The 14,087-nt window shown below is 39.8% G+C and overlaps 1 protein-coding gene across 1 annotated transcript in view; it reads left to right on the plus strand.

The window, feature by feature from the left end:
• COL13A1 (collagen type XIII alpha 1 chain) overlaps positions 1-2,915 on the plus strand; it is a 116,929-nt gene extending 114,014 nt beyond the window's left edge. The window contains exon 43 of the mRNA XM_059729893.1: positions 2,607-2,915. Within this exon, the coding sequence (XP_059585876.1) occupies positions 2,607-2,609 (3 nt within the window). The 3' untranslated portion in view covers positions 2,610-2,915. The remainder of the gene's footprint in view (positions 1-2,606) is intronic.
• Positions 2,916-14,087: the final 11,172 nt, after the last annotated feature.

The raw sequence follows: 14,087 nt of genomic DNA on the forward strand, positions 1-14,087 counted from the left end.
CACTTGAAATTATATAAGCCTCTTGGTGCTTCTGTATGTCATCTACAAGAAGGATCTAATGTAGGAATTAGCTAACTAAAGGTACACCTGTACTGTGCTAGGTAGTGTTATACAAAGACATGCCAAATCAGTTGTTGTTCACACTAGCTCCTAACACAGAAATACAGTACCCGTGATGTAAGTACAGTGCTGTGCCCAAACTGATCATCTGTACTGTGAGGGGATGAGCCTGAAGGCAGAGCTCATGGGTACACACATTTTGCTGCACCAATGGTCAGCTTACTTCCAGTTTGAGAATTACCATATGTGGAGTGGGCACAGTGTCTTAGTTCAACTCTGTCCTGTGCCACATAGATACACCCTAAATATTGGTAAAGTGCTTTGAGTTCTTTAGATAAAATGTGCTCTAATAATAGGTACTAACTTAATGCACCATAATCAGCGCTACTGAGCAGTAGCACAGATGAACACTTCCTATGTGACGCTAATACACAATAGATTAATTCTACTGCGCATTAGCACATTAGCATGTTTTTTGCTAGCTGTGCTAATACGCAGTATAATTACTCGATTGTGACGTTAGCATCTCATGTAGATGCGCCCACTGTGTCAGAAACTTAACTCTCAGGAACTCCAAGGTCTGTCTGAGGTTTGCAGCCATGACTGTTTATACTAATCCTGGCAGGGCAACTTCTGGATGTGCCCACTGGGCTGAAGATTCCTTGTCCATGACTTATATACACAGACACAGTCACACAAACCTTCCCAAACCTTTAAAGAAAGGCAGCACAGAACCCTGCTCAAGTCCCTTTTCCCTTCCTTTTTGACAGGTCAGCTGCAGAAGCATAACTGGGAATTCTAGCACACTAGGCGGGATAGGGGAGGTGCTGAGCAAGGGAGAATCTTACCATAGACCAAGGATAGGCAACCCTTAGCATGAGTGCCAGAGCATGGCACTTGAAGGCATTTTGCTTGGTACACGCACCTTGGGTCAGACAGTGTGGGGAAGGACCAGGGCTGCGCTGCCACAAGGATCAGGCCCCTTACAGCTCTCCTCCCATCTGCCCCTGGCACGCCAAAATCAAGTCAAGGTTGCGGGTGTTTTTGGCACTCTGCCTAAAAATGTTGCCAATCCCTGCCACAGACTCTAAAGACCTTGACTGCTGTTGCCACTGTGGCCCAGTCTTCCCTCGCACTGGGGGTTGCCACTATATGGGTTGTCTGCACACTAGTGACCGTTCCTGTGGCCGCTGTCATGCAGGCTCCTGGGGACCACCATACTTGCCTGCCCTTAGTTACGCTACTCTTCAGTTGCATAGGAATTATTAAATCCGTAAGACTTTTGAGGCTTACATTGTGGCCCCTTTTCAGGACCAGCCCCTTAGTCTTATAACCAGCTATTTGTGTTAGTGCAGAATGTAACTCCACCAGCAGCAAGGAGCCGCACCACAGCTTAGCATGGTGTGGGCTCCGGGTGGCCACAGCAAAAACCACCTGGTGGCAGTGAGGAGGAGGAGTTGCTTTCTCCCTCACCAAGCAGCAGTTTCTGCCCAGCTGCTGTTGCTGCCGCTGCCACTGCTCAGCCCCAATGGGCAATCCCGGAGCCGGTGCAGGGCATGTAGTGTCATGGCTGCACACACTGGTCCCCGCCGCTACTGCTGCATGCGGTGAGGTGGTGGAAAGTGGGCGCGGGGCGCGCTGGGGCTGTGCACTGTTGGTGGGGGCGGGGAGGCGCCGCAGGGGGCTCAGGCTCTTGGCTGTTGCAGGGCGGGGGCAGGTATTGACCAGCTCAAGGGGGTGCATGCAGGGGTGAGCTCCCATGCACACCCCACATACCCTCAAACCCTTCCTGCAGACCCCACAGCCACACCCTTCCCCACACACAATCACACACCCTACAAATACCATACCCACACACACACACACACATAGTCACAACCCCCCATACCCACCCACAGCTCCCCACAAACTCCACACCCACCCACCCATACCTCCCAACAGTCCTGCATATCCCACACACTATACAAGACTAAGACTGCATTTTGACCTATTATGCAATCACTTCTACATATATAGCACAAACACACACAAATTAGGACAAATATCTTTTTAAAAATTAAATTAATATATATTATTATGAGTCTTTTATTTGTAGTTTATAATTTGTTTTTTCCCCTGTTCTAAGATGACAAACCCTTTTCCTCAAAGGCGTACTTCCAGGGGAAAGGGGAGGGACTTCCAGTGGCAAAGGTCAGAGGTTAGGGATGAGACTTCTGGTCCCAAGATGGAGACCAGGGAGTGGTGCACCTGTTCAGGGGTGGGACTACCCATGTGGCCCCGGCCCTTGACAGCTTGCCAAAACTCAGTAAGTGGCCCTCCACCAGAAATAATTGCCTGCCCCTGGATTAGGGAGTCATCCACCATTGTCTCCCCTCCTCACTTATAAGATAAATGAAAGAAACATACCTAACTGCTTCCTCTCCTAGCGTACATCTTGGAGCATGCTCAAATGACAATATGTGCCCTGAAATGCATTTCCCTCTAATAAAACAATCTTTCCAGTTGTTTGAATTGTGCAACTAACCTGGGTTTATTTTCTTTTGCAGTGATGGTTCTAACCATGGACTGACCTGTGTGTGTTTTTGTACATAGAATATTTATTTTTATACAGTGTTCTTCTCTGAAATGCCAAAAGTTATGCATTTTACAAATTATCAAAAAACTGCATATTTTTTGTACAGAAAATACTAATTTTCCCTTTTTCTGTTTGTCAATTCTTTGTGTATTTCTATAGCTATCTTATGCTTATTTTGTTGTGGAGTACAGCTGTAATATTTGCATGATATTTGTGCACACTTGATAACTATTGGAACTTAATAAATTATTGCATTAAAGTACCAAAAGGAACTATTTCATATAGATTTAAAGCTCATTTTCATTTCCCATCCCCAAGAAAATAATTGAAGAATATTTTAAAGTATTATGAGTGTTCTATATTAAAATGAAATATAACAGCTTGTCTTTTGTGAATAAATTCTGTGGGAACCTGAGACAACCAGCAATAATAATGAACCTAGGGATTTCTGTTTATTAATCATTGTCAGGCAGCATGGATGTCTTGTTCAGTTTGCCCTATTCTAGTGCTATCTAATCACCCCTAGAGACCTGGTGCTGTATCAGAAAAGGCACCTGTTCATCACTGAAACATGTAGGCAGAAAAACAGGCATATACATAAAGAATTGTGTTAAATGTATTGGGCTGCATTAAGATGGTGAGTCCCACATTACCAGTTAACGAGTTGGGAGGAAGAACACTTGTGATTATGGTCCCCAGCTCAGCACAGAGCCCAAACACCTGCCTAATATTACACAGGTGAGTAGTTTCATTAAAGCAATGGAACTGCTCACATGCTTAAAGTTCATGCTTGATTTACCTTGATGCATGCATATGGCATCACCAGATGCATATTGTTCATTTAGGATTAATCAAGAGGTTGCATGCAAATTTGGAGAAGATAATTGTTATTTGCATATGTACCTTTTAGTTACTCTTTTTGGCTTACCTATATGAATGTCTGAAACTCACTTACCCATTCAGAAAAGATTATGTCAGTATGTTGAAGTGAATATTACAGTATGCAGAGCAGAAGCAGTAAAAGAACAGGTTTATAATACAGTATAACCTCATAAATCCGGATCTAAAAAATCCGGAATTCTCAAAAATCAGGCACTTTAAAAAAATACAGTACCCTACACTGGGGAGCCCAGAGCAGAGGCCGCACATGGAGCAGCAGTGCGGGGTGGTGGATGGCAGCGGCAGCTGCCACTTGCAAGCTTCCTCCTGTGTAGGGGAAGCTTCCCTGGCTCCGGGACTGGCTGCCGCTTGCTCCCCACCACCACACAGAGGGGAAAGCTTGCAAGCAGCGGCTACCGCCACAATCCACCAACCAGCACTGTGGCTCCAGGACCAGCCACCACTCCCCCAGCCCCAGTCCACAACCAGTTTTAAAAATCCAGTATTTTTAATTTCCGGCAGGTGCTCAGTCCTGAGCATGCTGGATTCATGAGGTTATACTGTAGTTTGAAAGGTAGCACTAACCTACAAAAGCTTCAGTGTGAGATAATCCGCAAACAAACCAAACTGAGATCCTGATAACACAAGTTACATTTGTGCGCATCAGATTCACCCTGTCCATAAGAGGTCAAATTCAGTCATGAAAGAGGTCAGTGCAATGCCAAATGAAGCAAATGGGAGTTGTAGACACTTTTTCCTGACTGAATTTGGCTTAATGTGTACATTGTACATAGGAAACAAATGGATGATGTGCAATTCTAATACAGGAGACCCTTGCCATTCGCAGAGGATACGTTCTCGTATCCCCCGCAAATGGCGAAATCTGCAAATAAGGCACTGCATTCATAAACACCATCTGCGTTCATGAACGCAGTTCCCCCAGCGGCTGCGGGAGGCACAGCGGGTCTGGCGATGTCAGGAGCGTGGCAGCAGCAGCAGGAGTGTGGCGGCAGCGGCGGGAGCCCGACGGCAGCAAGTGCAGAGCTCCTGAGGAGCTCCTTTAAGTGTGTTTAAGATGTGGGTTTGGCATTTGCAAATATTTGAAACCGCGAATGCCGAACCAGCGAATAGTGAGGGTTTCCTGTATTCATCTACCTTTCATGCTGCTTTTCTGAAGAGTGCAACATGACCAATACAATATACATCCCAGAACTCTCAGGGGAAGTTAACAGTGTCAGAAATTACAATGAAGATGCACAAAGTCCACCAGTTACATTAAACACATATATAGAAATTATGCTTTTGAAGGATTGTTATATCTCTACCAGCAGTTCAGCAGCCTCCTTCACAACATCTAGGCTGCATAAAGAAGATGAACACCTAGTTGGACAAAGTGCTGTTACAAACCCTTGTATGCAACTATGTATTATCTCATCTCATCTCATATCACATCACAAATTTGTTAGTGAACTAATTCTTCATCTTATATTACTTTATAGCAAGAATCTATGCCATCCACCTACGTTTGGGGACATTTGGCTGAATTGGTGTAAATAAAACCTAATAAGTCTAGCACTGTTTTGGGTCCCCTCCCCTATTTTAATTAACATAAAATACAGTTCCCCCTTACAAGCTTGTGGAGCCATTTAGTTTTGTTGCCATGAACAGCAGTTATTTGAACACTAATGCCACACAATTCTAGCATTACAATTGGATCACACATTTAACAAAACACAAGTCAAAACAAAATAAAGCAAAAGCACCTGGATGAATCACAACCATGTAACTCAGTTCTCACAGGAATATTATAGTGTAAGAAGGGAATTGGACATCTTGTAGCAATTAGCAAATAAGATAGAAGAGTCCACATATTTTGACCCTTTCTAAAAATAGTGGGTGCATTTAAATATCAGAAACCGATACACTCATAGAAGAATCTACAAATGTCTTTTTTTGGCTTTTCATCCCCTTGTCCTTTATAACATAATTCCAAGTGTGCTATTTTGTATTGCACTTGCATGGATGTTTTATTGCACGGTTTTTTAAATCTGAAACAAAACTTACATCTGTAACACTGTTTTGTTTTACTTTACTGAAATTTATAGAACCAGTTTATTACTTCTCATGCTGTTTTTCAATTGAGACGTTTGAGAGGAAGGAAGTCACTGTCTGAAGCATCAGGGATCTTGACATGCACTTGCCAATGCTCTTGAAAGCATTTGATTTGTAACTTCTAAGGCACAGCAGCAAAATGGACTTGATTCTCTATCACTCCTGCTTTGCTTCAGCATAACTCCATTGGCTTCAATAAAGTTGCTTCTGATTTACATCTCTGCAAATAAAAGAAGAATCATGGCCATGACCAATATCTTCAGATAGGATCTTTTAGTCAGCAATGTGCAAATACAAACACCTGGCAAAATCAGCACAGACTTCTCTCCTCACTTCTTTGTTCAACTATGCTTCAGATAATGTGCCTTACTCTCTAAACAATTTCAAAGATGCCAGTGGACTGTGAAGTAAAGGTTCTGGGCATCATATGACTTCTAGGGCTTGCTTAACACTCTTCCTGATCTTAAAAAAATGAGCTTCAATTTGTGCAAAAGGATTTAAAATTTAATAGTATATGTACTTGAAGAGGGATTTTCTCAGAATATTGTTTACTGACTTAAAAATTAGTTTTTTCTCCTACTTGAAAAATAGCAAATATTTTAAAATTTGGTCAGACAGTATTCCTTAACTTCAATAATAAAGAAAACTCAGTTCTTGGGGAGTTAGGCTTGGGATGGTCTTGGCTGTAGATTAAACGTTTATTTCAACAGACTGGTGCTTAACCTGGCAAGGAACATACTGGTGCTGATCTGCATCTTTAAAAGCCTTGATACCTTTGAAAATCTTGCCTTCAGAGTCTCTCAGAGACTCAACAAAAAGAAGCTACAGGGAAAAAAGTATTAAATTGTTACATAGAGAGCATGTCTGCGTGAGATGCTACTGTGCACTCGTTACTGTGCATTTATTTAGTATTTGTATTTGCAAGTACTAAATAAACGCACAGTAACTGAGTTACTGTGCAGTAGCGCTGGCAAACGTCTCTTAGGTGACACTACTGTGCAGTAGCCTAAGAAAACTGTGCAGTAGCATATTAGCACTATCTGTGCTGTGACGCGCTACTGCATAATATTTTTCAGCTACAGAGCATATAGCATTTCAGCTTCAGAGTCTCATGTAATTCACAGCAATAAACTCCAGTTTATTGCCCCTGGGCATGTTGTTTGAATGTGCAGCCAGGACCACAGCACACTGAGCCAGGGCGGAGTAGCCCCAGCTGGCAGGGCACCTGGGGAGTCAGGCACCTGCCAGCACAGGGCAGCTCTGACCCAGCTCAATGTGCTGTGGAGGGGATAGCTGGGGTGTGAGGGTGCTCCAGTGTGGGGCTAGCTGGCAGGCAGCACCCTTGTGCTCTGACCAGCCAGGTCAGCATCTACACATGCAATGCTGCACATGATAAAACTCTGCATCAGGAGAGTACTTGAATTTACAAGTACTAACCTACTGCAGAGTTATTTAGTTTCCTGCAGCCTAATAGGGCCGCATGTCTAGATGCTGAGACATTTACGTTGGAGCTAATTAGGCAACTCCACAGTAAACATCTTGTGTAGATGCACCCAGAATACACAAAAAACTGCTGCTAACAACAACAACAACAAATATTTGCTCCTTTAGGTACATTAGAAATTGTTTAGCCAGGGAAAGAGAACCTGAAAAGTTCTATTGTAATTTCACAAGTTAAGGTTATGCAGATGAAGAAGGCTACTGCTCTACTGGAACTCACTTTTCAGTCACTATACCTACTTTTGGAAATCTGTCAGCTAGTGGGAAAGCAGGGGACCTAGTCTAAATCCTTCTGGATTGCTTTGGAATCCTGATAACATTAATACTCCCCCTCCACCCTTGGACTCAAGAATCACAAAGACTGATGTTGTGCCTTCTCTTCCTCTGTGTCAACATGGGACCAGCCATAGTTACATCCTAGTTTATTAATATTGTGTAGTATTTCAGGTACATCTGGAAACTATAGTCCTTAAGGCCATGGCTGGTACATGGTGAAATTCAATGGAACAGAGCTTTAATGGAAAACTGCTCCTATGCCCTTGCTAGTACCAAGGAAGAGACTGAATGGGGGTAGAAAGATCACAAAGGAGGAACTGAAAGCAAACCCATAATCCTGTACTAACACCTAGAGGAGGGCTGAGGAGGCAGTGTCTGCATGGGTTTGGATTTGACAGGACCAAAATTTTATTAATTAAAATGAGATTTTGGTACAAAATGTCAGAAATTTCTAGCCATCAGCTGGTCTCCTGAGCTTCCCACTAGCTTAGACTACAATTTTGGATGAACAGCTACTCTGACAAGATTTAAACCCCATATAATATTTGAGTTTAACAAAAAACAAATTCTAAAAGCAGGTTTTGATCAGTTAGTTGTGAACGACCCTAAAATTTGAAGTTTCTGATTCAAGGTTTAGATTTTTGGTCCATCTCTACTGAAACTTACAGCACTATAAAGCAGTATTACTGTTGAGTACTACACTAATGGGTATTTTGATAGGCCATTTTCACATTAAATCATTTCTCTGCCCCTTCAAGGGTCAAACTCCTTGGCTGATAGCCAAAAAGTGAGACAAGTAACAGGCTGGAGAAGCTTGGGGAATAACTACGACAATGAAAGGAGAGCACCCTGCCTAAAGATTTGCTGAAGATATTTTGCAAGTTGCCTCGCTGGAGCATGGGAGAATTCTTCAGTTGCACACACCAGTTTTATGCCAAGATGACGTGCTTGGTGTGGCTGCAGGAGATGGGTATGCCAATCATTTTGGCTTTGTGTTTTGCCCTCTCTTTCCAGAGGTCAGCAGTAAAGCTCAAAAATAACACCTTTTTGTCAGTTTCACTAATTGTATTTTTGTCATTGGACTCTTCACATGAAGATTTGGGCTGGTTTTCCAGCCAATATGTAAAGTAAGTGTAAGATGTAGCCAAAATTTTTTATTGGAGTCTCTCAATACAAGAAGGAAACTTTTTGTCTGGAACAATCATCTTTAAAAAAATCGCCTATATCCATTTTGGAGAGAGGCTTCAAGAGGACATGCTAAAAGCTTTGCTACCTTTTCTGGTTACCAGATGACAAACTTCCATCTGTTACCTTTGATGATTCCATCTTTAACCCTTTCACAACCTTTGATCTCCTGTCTAAACTATAAATCAATGAATCTTAAAAAAAAGTGATATCAAACTTAAAGGTCACATAATATCTTTCTCATCTAAAACCTCTAATATGTGAAGGAATCCTGGTTTCACTGAGAAGGTTTGGCATTCTGTGGTTCTATTGTAATTTCAGCCTTTCATTCTATAAATTGGCAGAATTCGTCATCATTAGGAAAAACAAGTTGATTCAGGTGATAGGCCAGTAATCCACGTTAGGGTTTAGTTGAGAGAGGCCTATTTTCATAGTCAAAGTGATTTATTTTGAAATTGAAGCAAATACCAAAAAGCAGATACCTCATCTCTGCCACTTCACCTGGAACAACCATGACTACATTACTGGCACTTTTTTACCAGTATCTGAGGGCTTCTCGATACAGAAATATCCACTTAGACTAAGATAAAGTTTATGTTTAAAGTGAAAAAGGCTATTCTTGATTAAGATCCTGCATGGGCATATTTTTCCTAGAATATGAGTGCCTTTTTCCAAGTCATCTTAATCAACTGCAAAGTGGATTGAACTAATAAAGTACTATTATTTCAAAATAAAAGCATTCATACAGGGACTTAATGAGGAATAGCTAATCAGGAAAGGTTAATCAGGAATGGCTATTCTGAAATAACTCTCATTGTGGACAAACCAAAAGGGTCTTAGAGTTAAGATGGCACTCTCGACACTCTTTTCATTAAAAAAGTTGCAATGGATTGCTAAGATCTTAAGAGATGTGGTGGACTTAAATTTAACAGCAGAATCAATGATCTTACAGACACAGCCTTGCATACAGTTCTATTCATAACTAATGTTTCAAAGCCCATTCCTGACTTATAACTGATGATCCAGTGGTATTTTAAAAAACCTAGCAGTATAACATTTTAAAGATGGAAAAAGTTACTAATTCAGGATATTTTATAAAGAAAGTATCTTAATGGTCTTTTAACAAGCGGATTAATAAACTTTCACCTGTATTTAGAATGGCAGAGAAAAAACACCTTTCCTCTTTGGGTCCTACTTTTAACTGCTAAATAAGCATATACCAAGTATGGCAGTACCAGTAAGAACAGAAAGCAGGGCCAGAAAAAACAAATGAGGATACAGACTTGGAAAAGGCTGACACTGTCCTGGAAACAGGTCATGGGAAACCAAGATGCCCAGAGGAAAAACACACCTCTGTTTGTTCTAGTTCATCTTTGGATGCTCCCAATCCACTGAAACCATAATAATGAAGATCCTGTATCTGGCAGCAAAAAACTTCAAATAGAAAACAGACCATAGTGATAATGATATTTATAGGAAAGCATCCATAATTTTTCATCTTTATGCATAACCCTTTCAGAGAAAGTCCACTTTCAAAATAATTCAAGGATGAAGAGGACTGGAAAAAACCTCCATTTTATTCCCTCCAAAGAACACTGGGTGCTATTTTTTAAATTATTTTAATTGCCACACAATTTATTCAAGAAATGTACTCACAAAGGGAGAATTTTTTTCAATTATGAATCAGGTTGATGATGGGTTTATTTATTTTGTTTGTAATTTGGGGGTGGGGGGTGGGGAGTGGGGAGGGACTGGGGAATAAGAACCTCACCAGAACTGCAGGCAGTGTGCCTTTTTTTAAAAATGAAAATCATTATATATATATATAATTTGATGGTGTCAATACCACTTTTTTGTTATTGATATTCTTAGGATGATATATTTGCTTTTTTAATTTTGTTGTGATTTCTTTTAGGAGTATTTTAATGGACTTTTGAAATGCAGAAATGATAAGTGCACCCACCCCAAATTTCCTAAGAATGATCTTGTCCTGGTTTTTCTTCCTACCAGTTCAATAACGAATTGGTGCTGTTCACTGACATACTACTTTTCAGTGTAAAAAGAATGTAACTACACAGACCACCTACAGGGACCAGGTAACAGTGACCTCTCTCAGACAATGGTCTCTCTAAACACACTGCATTGACATTTTCAAAAATCAAAAAAGGTAGTATTAAGGACCAGATGACAAACAGTGGTCTCCTCTCCTATTAGGTGGTCTCTCTTAAAGAAGGTGGTCCTGAAAGTTTCACTATGTTACTTGCATTGGTGTTTTATAGCATGGAATCCATTAGAAAACTTTGAAATGATGATTAAGAAAGAAACAAACCGTTATGACTTGAAAATAGTAGAGTATTTTCATCTTCTACTAATGCTATACTACCTTATATTTGTTCTCTGTGATCCTGACCAGCAACACAACTAAATTCACGTTTAACTTTAAGCATGTGAGTAGTCTCATTGGGTAAAAGAAAAAGCACATGCTTAAATCCTTTGCTGGATCTGGGCTTCCATTTCTTTCATATTTCTTTGTTCTCTTTTTCCTGCATTGTTCCCTTCTGTTTCCAGTTGTTAATCCCTTGTGTTAATACCCTTCTTTGGTGCTTTTTTCCCACTTTTCATACACTCTTTTCTTGCTAGGCTTTATTCTTTGTTTTATCCAGTCCCTTTTTTGCCCTTCTTTTTTATGTATTCCTTTTGTTCCATTATTTTTTTCCTTTTACCTCACTATAATCAGATCTGATGAAAGCATCATGTTTCAATGAAGGTATCAAGCCAAAACATCAATAAAGACAGTAGGGGGTTTTATATTTGATGTAAATCTTCCAGTGCTTTTACGAGTAGGTAACAAAGCCCAGTTTAGCTTTGTAGCTTAATATATTTGTTTGCTAATGCTGATTTTCAGCTGTGGTTCTTTGTGGAACCCACTCACATACATTCAGTTAATAAGTTTGCAAAATACTTTCTCCACACATCATTACATCATTTAATTTATGCCACTTTCAGATTTTAGTAAGTAAAAATATGTTAATTGAATGTATGAGAGATTATTGGGTAAACTTCTAGAGATTATTTGGATTTTTTCTTTCTTTTGCATGGTTATGTGTGTCGTTAAATTGTCCCTGGCTCGAGACATGCCAGGGACTAAATTCCATTTTGCAATAATTCCATTATTTTCTCACAGTAATATTTCAACACACTGCTTCAACAAATTCTTCCCTCTACTCTCCTGCAGAGGCTCATGTTTTCCCTGCTGTTGCATAGACAATAACTGATCAGTAAATGCTTTTTTTGTGTGAGAAGACTTTAAAAACCAGCATCTTTTAAATTAAAACACTAACCCTTGCTGCAGTTGGTGGATTATCTATGTTCTGCCTATCTTTAGTAAGGACAAGAATTAGTTTGTGTAACTATAATCCCAAAATACAGCTGGCCATCTCAATTTCTGATAGTCTTGTGTCATATTCGGTGCTGTGCATCTAAGAGGAGCAACAAAGACCTAACAGCCTGGCGGTTTTTGTTGGGGAAGTATCCATGTATCTTTAAGTCATGACCAATGTATTTTTTGATCCCAGGCTGTTCCCTGTGGGCTTTCCTTGAGTTATAGCTGTCTGTTCCCACCTGTCCACAGGTAGCCCCATGCCCAGAAGCTACCTGTTACATAGCTCTGCAGCTCGTCACAAAGTCCTCCTCCCCTCCTCCTCCTATTGACACACACACTTGTGCAAAACTTGTGAGTTTTCAAGCACAAGGAACCTTTCAGTTAAAATAGTCATTGCCTTTTAAATATCAAGCAACTATTAATTATGGAATTTGTCCTCCAGGGGAATTATTTGCTGAAGCAATTTGTTGTTATATATTCAATTTTCTTGAATCTTACAAGAGATATTTTACTTTTCTCTCTATTTTTGGTGGAATAGAATGCATAATATTTAAATATACCTTTTTTAAATGAAGAGATATGGATAAAAATTGATGGGGCATTGTTTCTATACATCTCTTGTAGGCTGATTTCTACAAGAGTTGGCTGATTTTTGAAACATTTAAATGTTTATTTACTTTTCCATTTGTTATGCTGAATTATTCAGCTTGTGTGTTAGATATCCAAACTAATCACTTGGGATACACTGATGTTGTAAGTGCTGTAATATACTTTTGTATTAGTAGTAGCCAATATTATTATTGTGGTGATTTGGGGAGTTTATTTCAGCTCCTTTTAACTTAGTTCAGCTAGCCAGAACTGTTTTGCCTTTAAATCTGATTCATTACATAAGTAATTGCTAGTAGAAGAACAACAAAAGTTCCCCCCCCCCCCCCCCCCGCAGTAATTCCTATCTTATTAGGAGCTTCCTCAGTCAAATTGAGTTTTTACCTTTTTTTCTTGATAATAAGATCACTGAGATACGTCTGCTTCTAATCTCAATAATTCTGAATGCCAGTCTGAACATTTTTTTGGTACTCTCACCAAGTTGTAATGCCATTTTTGAGGAACAGGCAGTGAACTGCAACACCAGGAGTTGAGAGTGGCAGTGGAATTTGACATATTTTTATTTAAGAAGTCTCCTAGTATAAGTAAGTTTTCATAGGTTAGACAGGTTTCTTTAATGAGTAGATACTTTTCTCATCTATTCAGGTTTAAGGAATTCTTTACAGTGTGATTAAAAATTAAAGAGAGACTGAAGGATTAAATATTCAGCATTTAGCAGGGAATAGCAATTTATGTTAATTGACTTCCACAAATACTAATGAAAAGTAGCTTGGGCGCTTGGTCTTCAGCAGAGCTAAGACTAATTCTACAAAATTTAAAGCATATCATTTAAACATATAAGAACCTTAGTTGTGTCATTGATTTGAATGGAACTGTGTGTACTTAAAACTAGGCACATCCTTGAGCCATTTGCTCACTCAGGATCTAAGGGTTTAATCACAGCTTCCTCAGTGTTTCAACTTTTGCAAAATACAAAACATGACAAATTCCTGCCATCCCATACCTAACTATAAAGTGGAGATATCAGTTTTCATATCTATTTGTAAGATCGTACGAGACATGGATAAAAACATGCTATATAAGAGCTAGGTATTAATATTATAAATGGCTTGGTCAAAGGTTATACCTTTTTTTGACAAATTTAGGTACCGATACATTGAAATATGGGATGATTATTGGTTACAGCCATAAATATGGAACCATGACCATGATCCTGTAATAGAACTCTAACTAATTCCCATGCATCATGCTGAAACTTTACTCCTCAATGTCAAGAGTTTTAGTAGGATTTCCATTTCAGTTAGTGTACTGTATCTATTCCTGTACTATTTGTGTCTGTTATATATGATGTACATACATTTCTTGACCTTTTTTAAGTGAATGTTTATTTAGATATATTTCCTGTCATTTGTAAATGGCAGCTGATCTAACTAATAAATTATAAAACCACTTGCATCTCCTTTCAGTTTTGGGATGACTTTTCTTTTTACAGATTTCAAAATTATAGAACTG

This window comes from Alligator mississippiensis, chromosome 6 (assembly GCF_030867095.1).
Source record: "Alligator mississippiensis isolate rAllMis1 chromosome 6, rAllMis1, whole genome shotgun sequence".
Lineage (NCBI taxonomy): Eukaryota > Metazoa > Chordata > Crocodylia > Alligatoridae > Alligator > Alligator mississippiensis.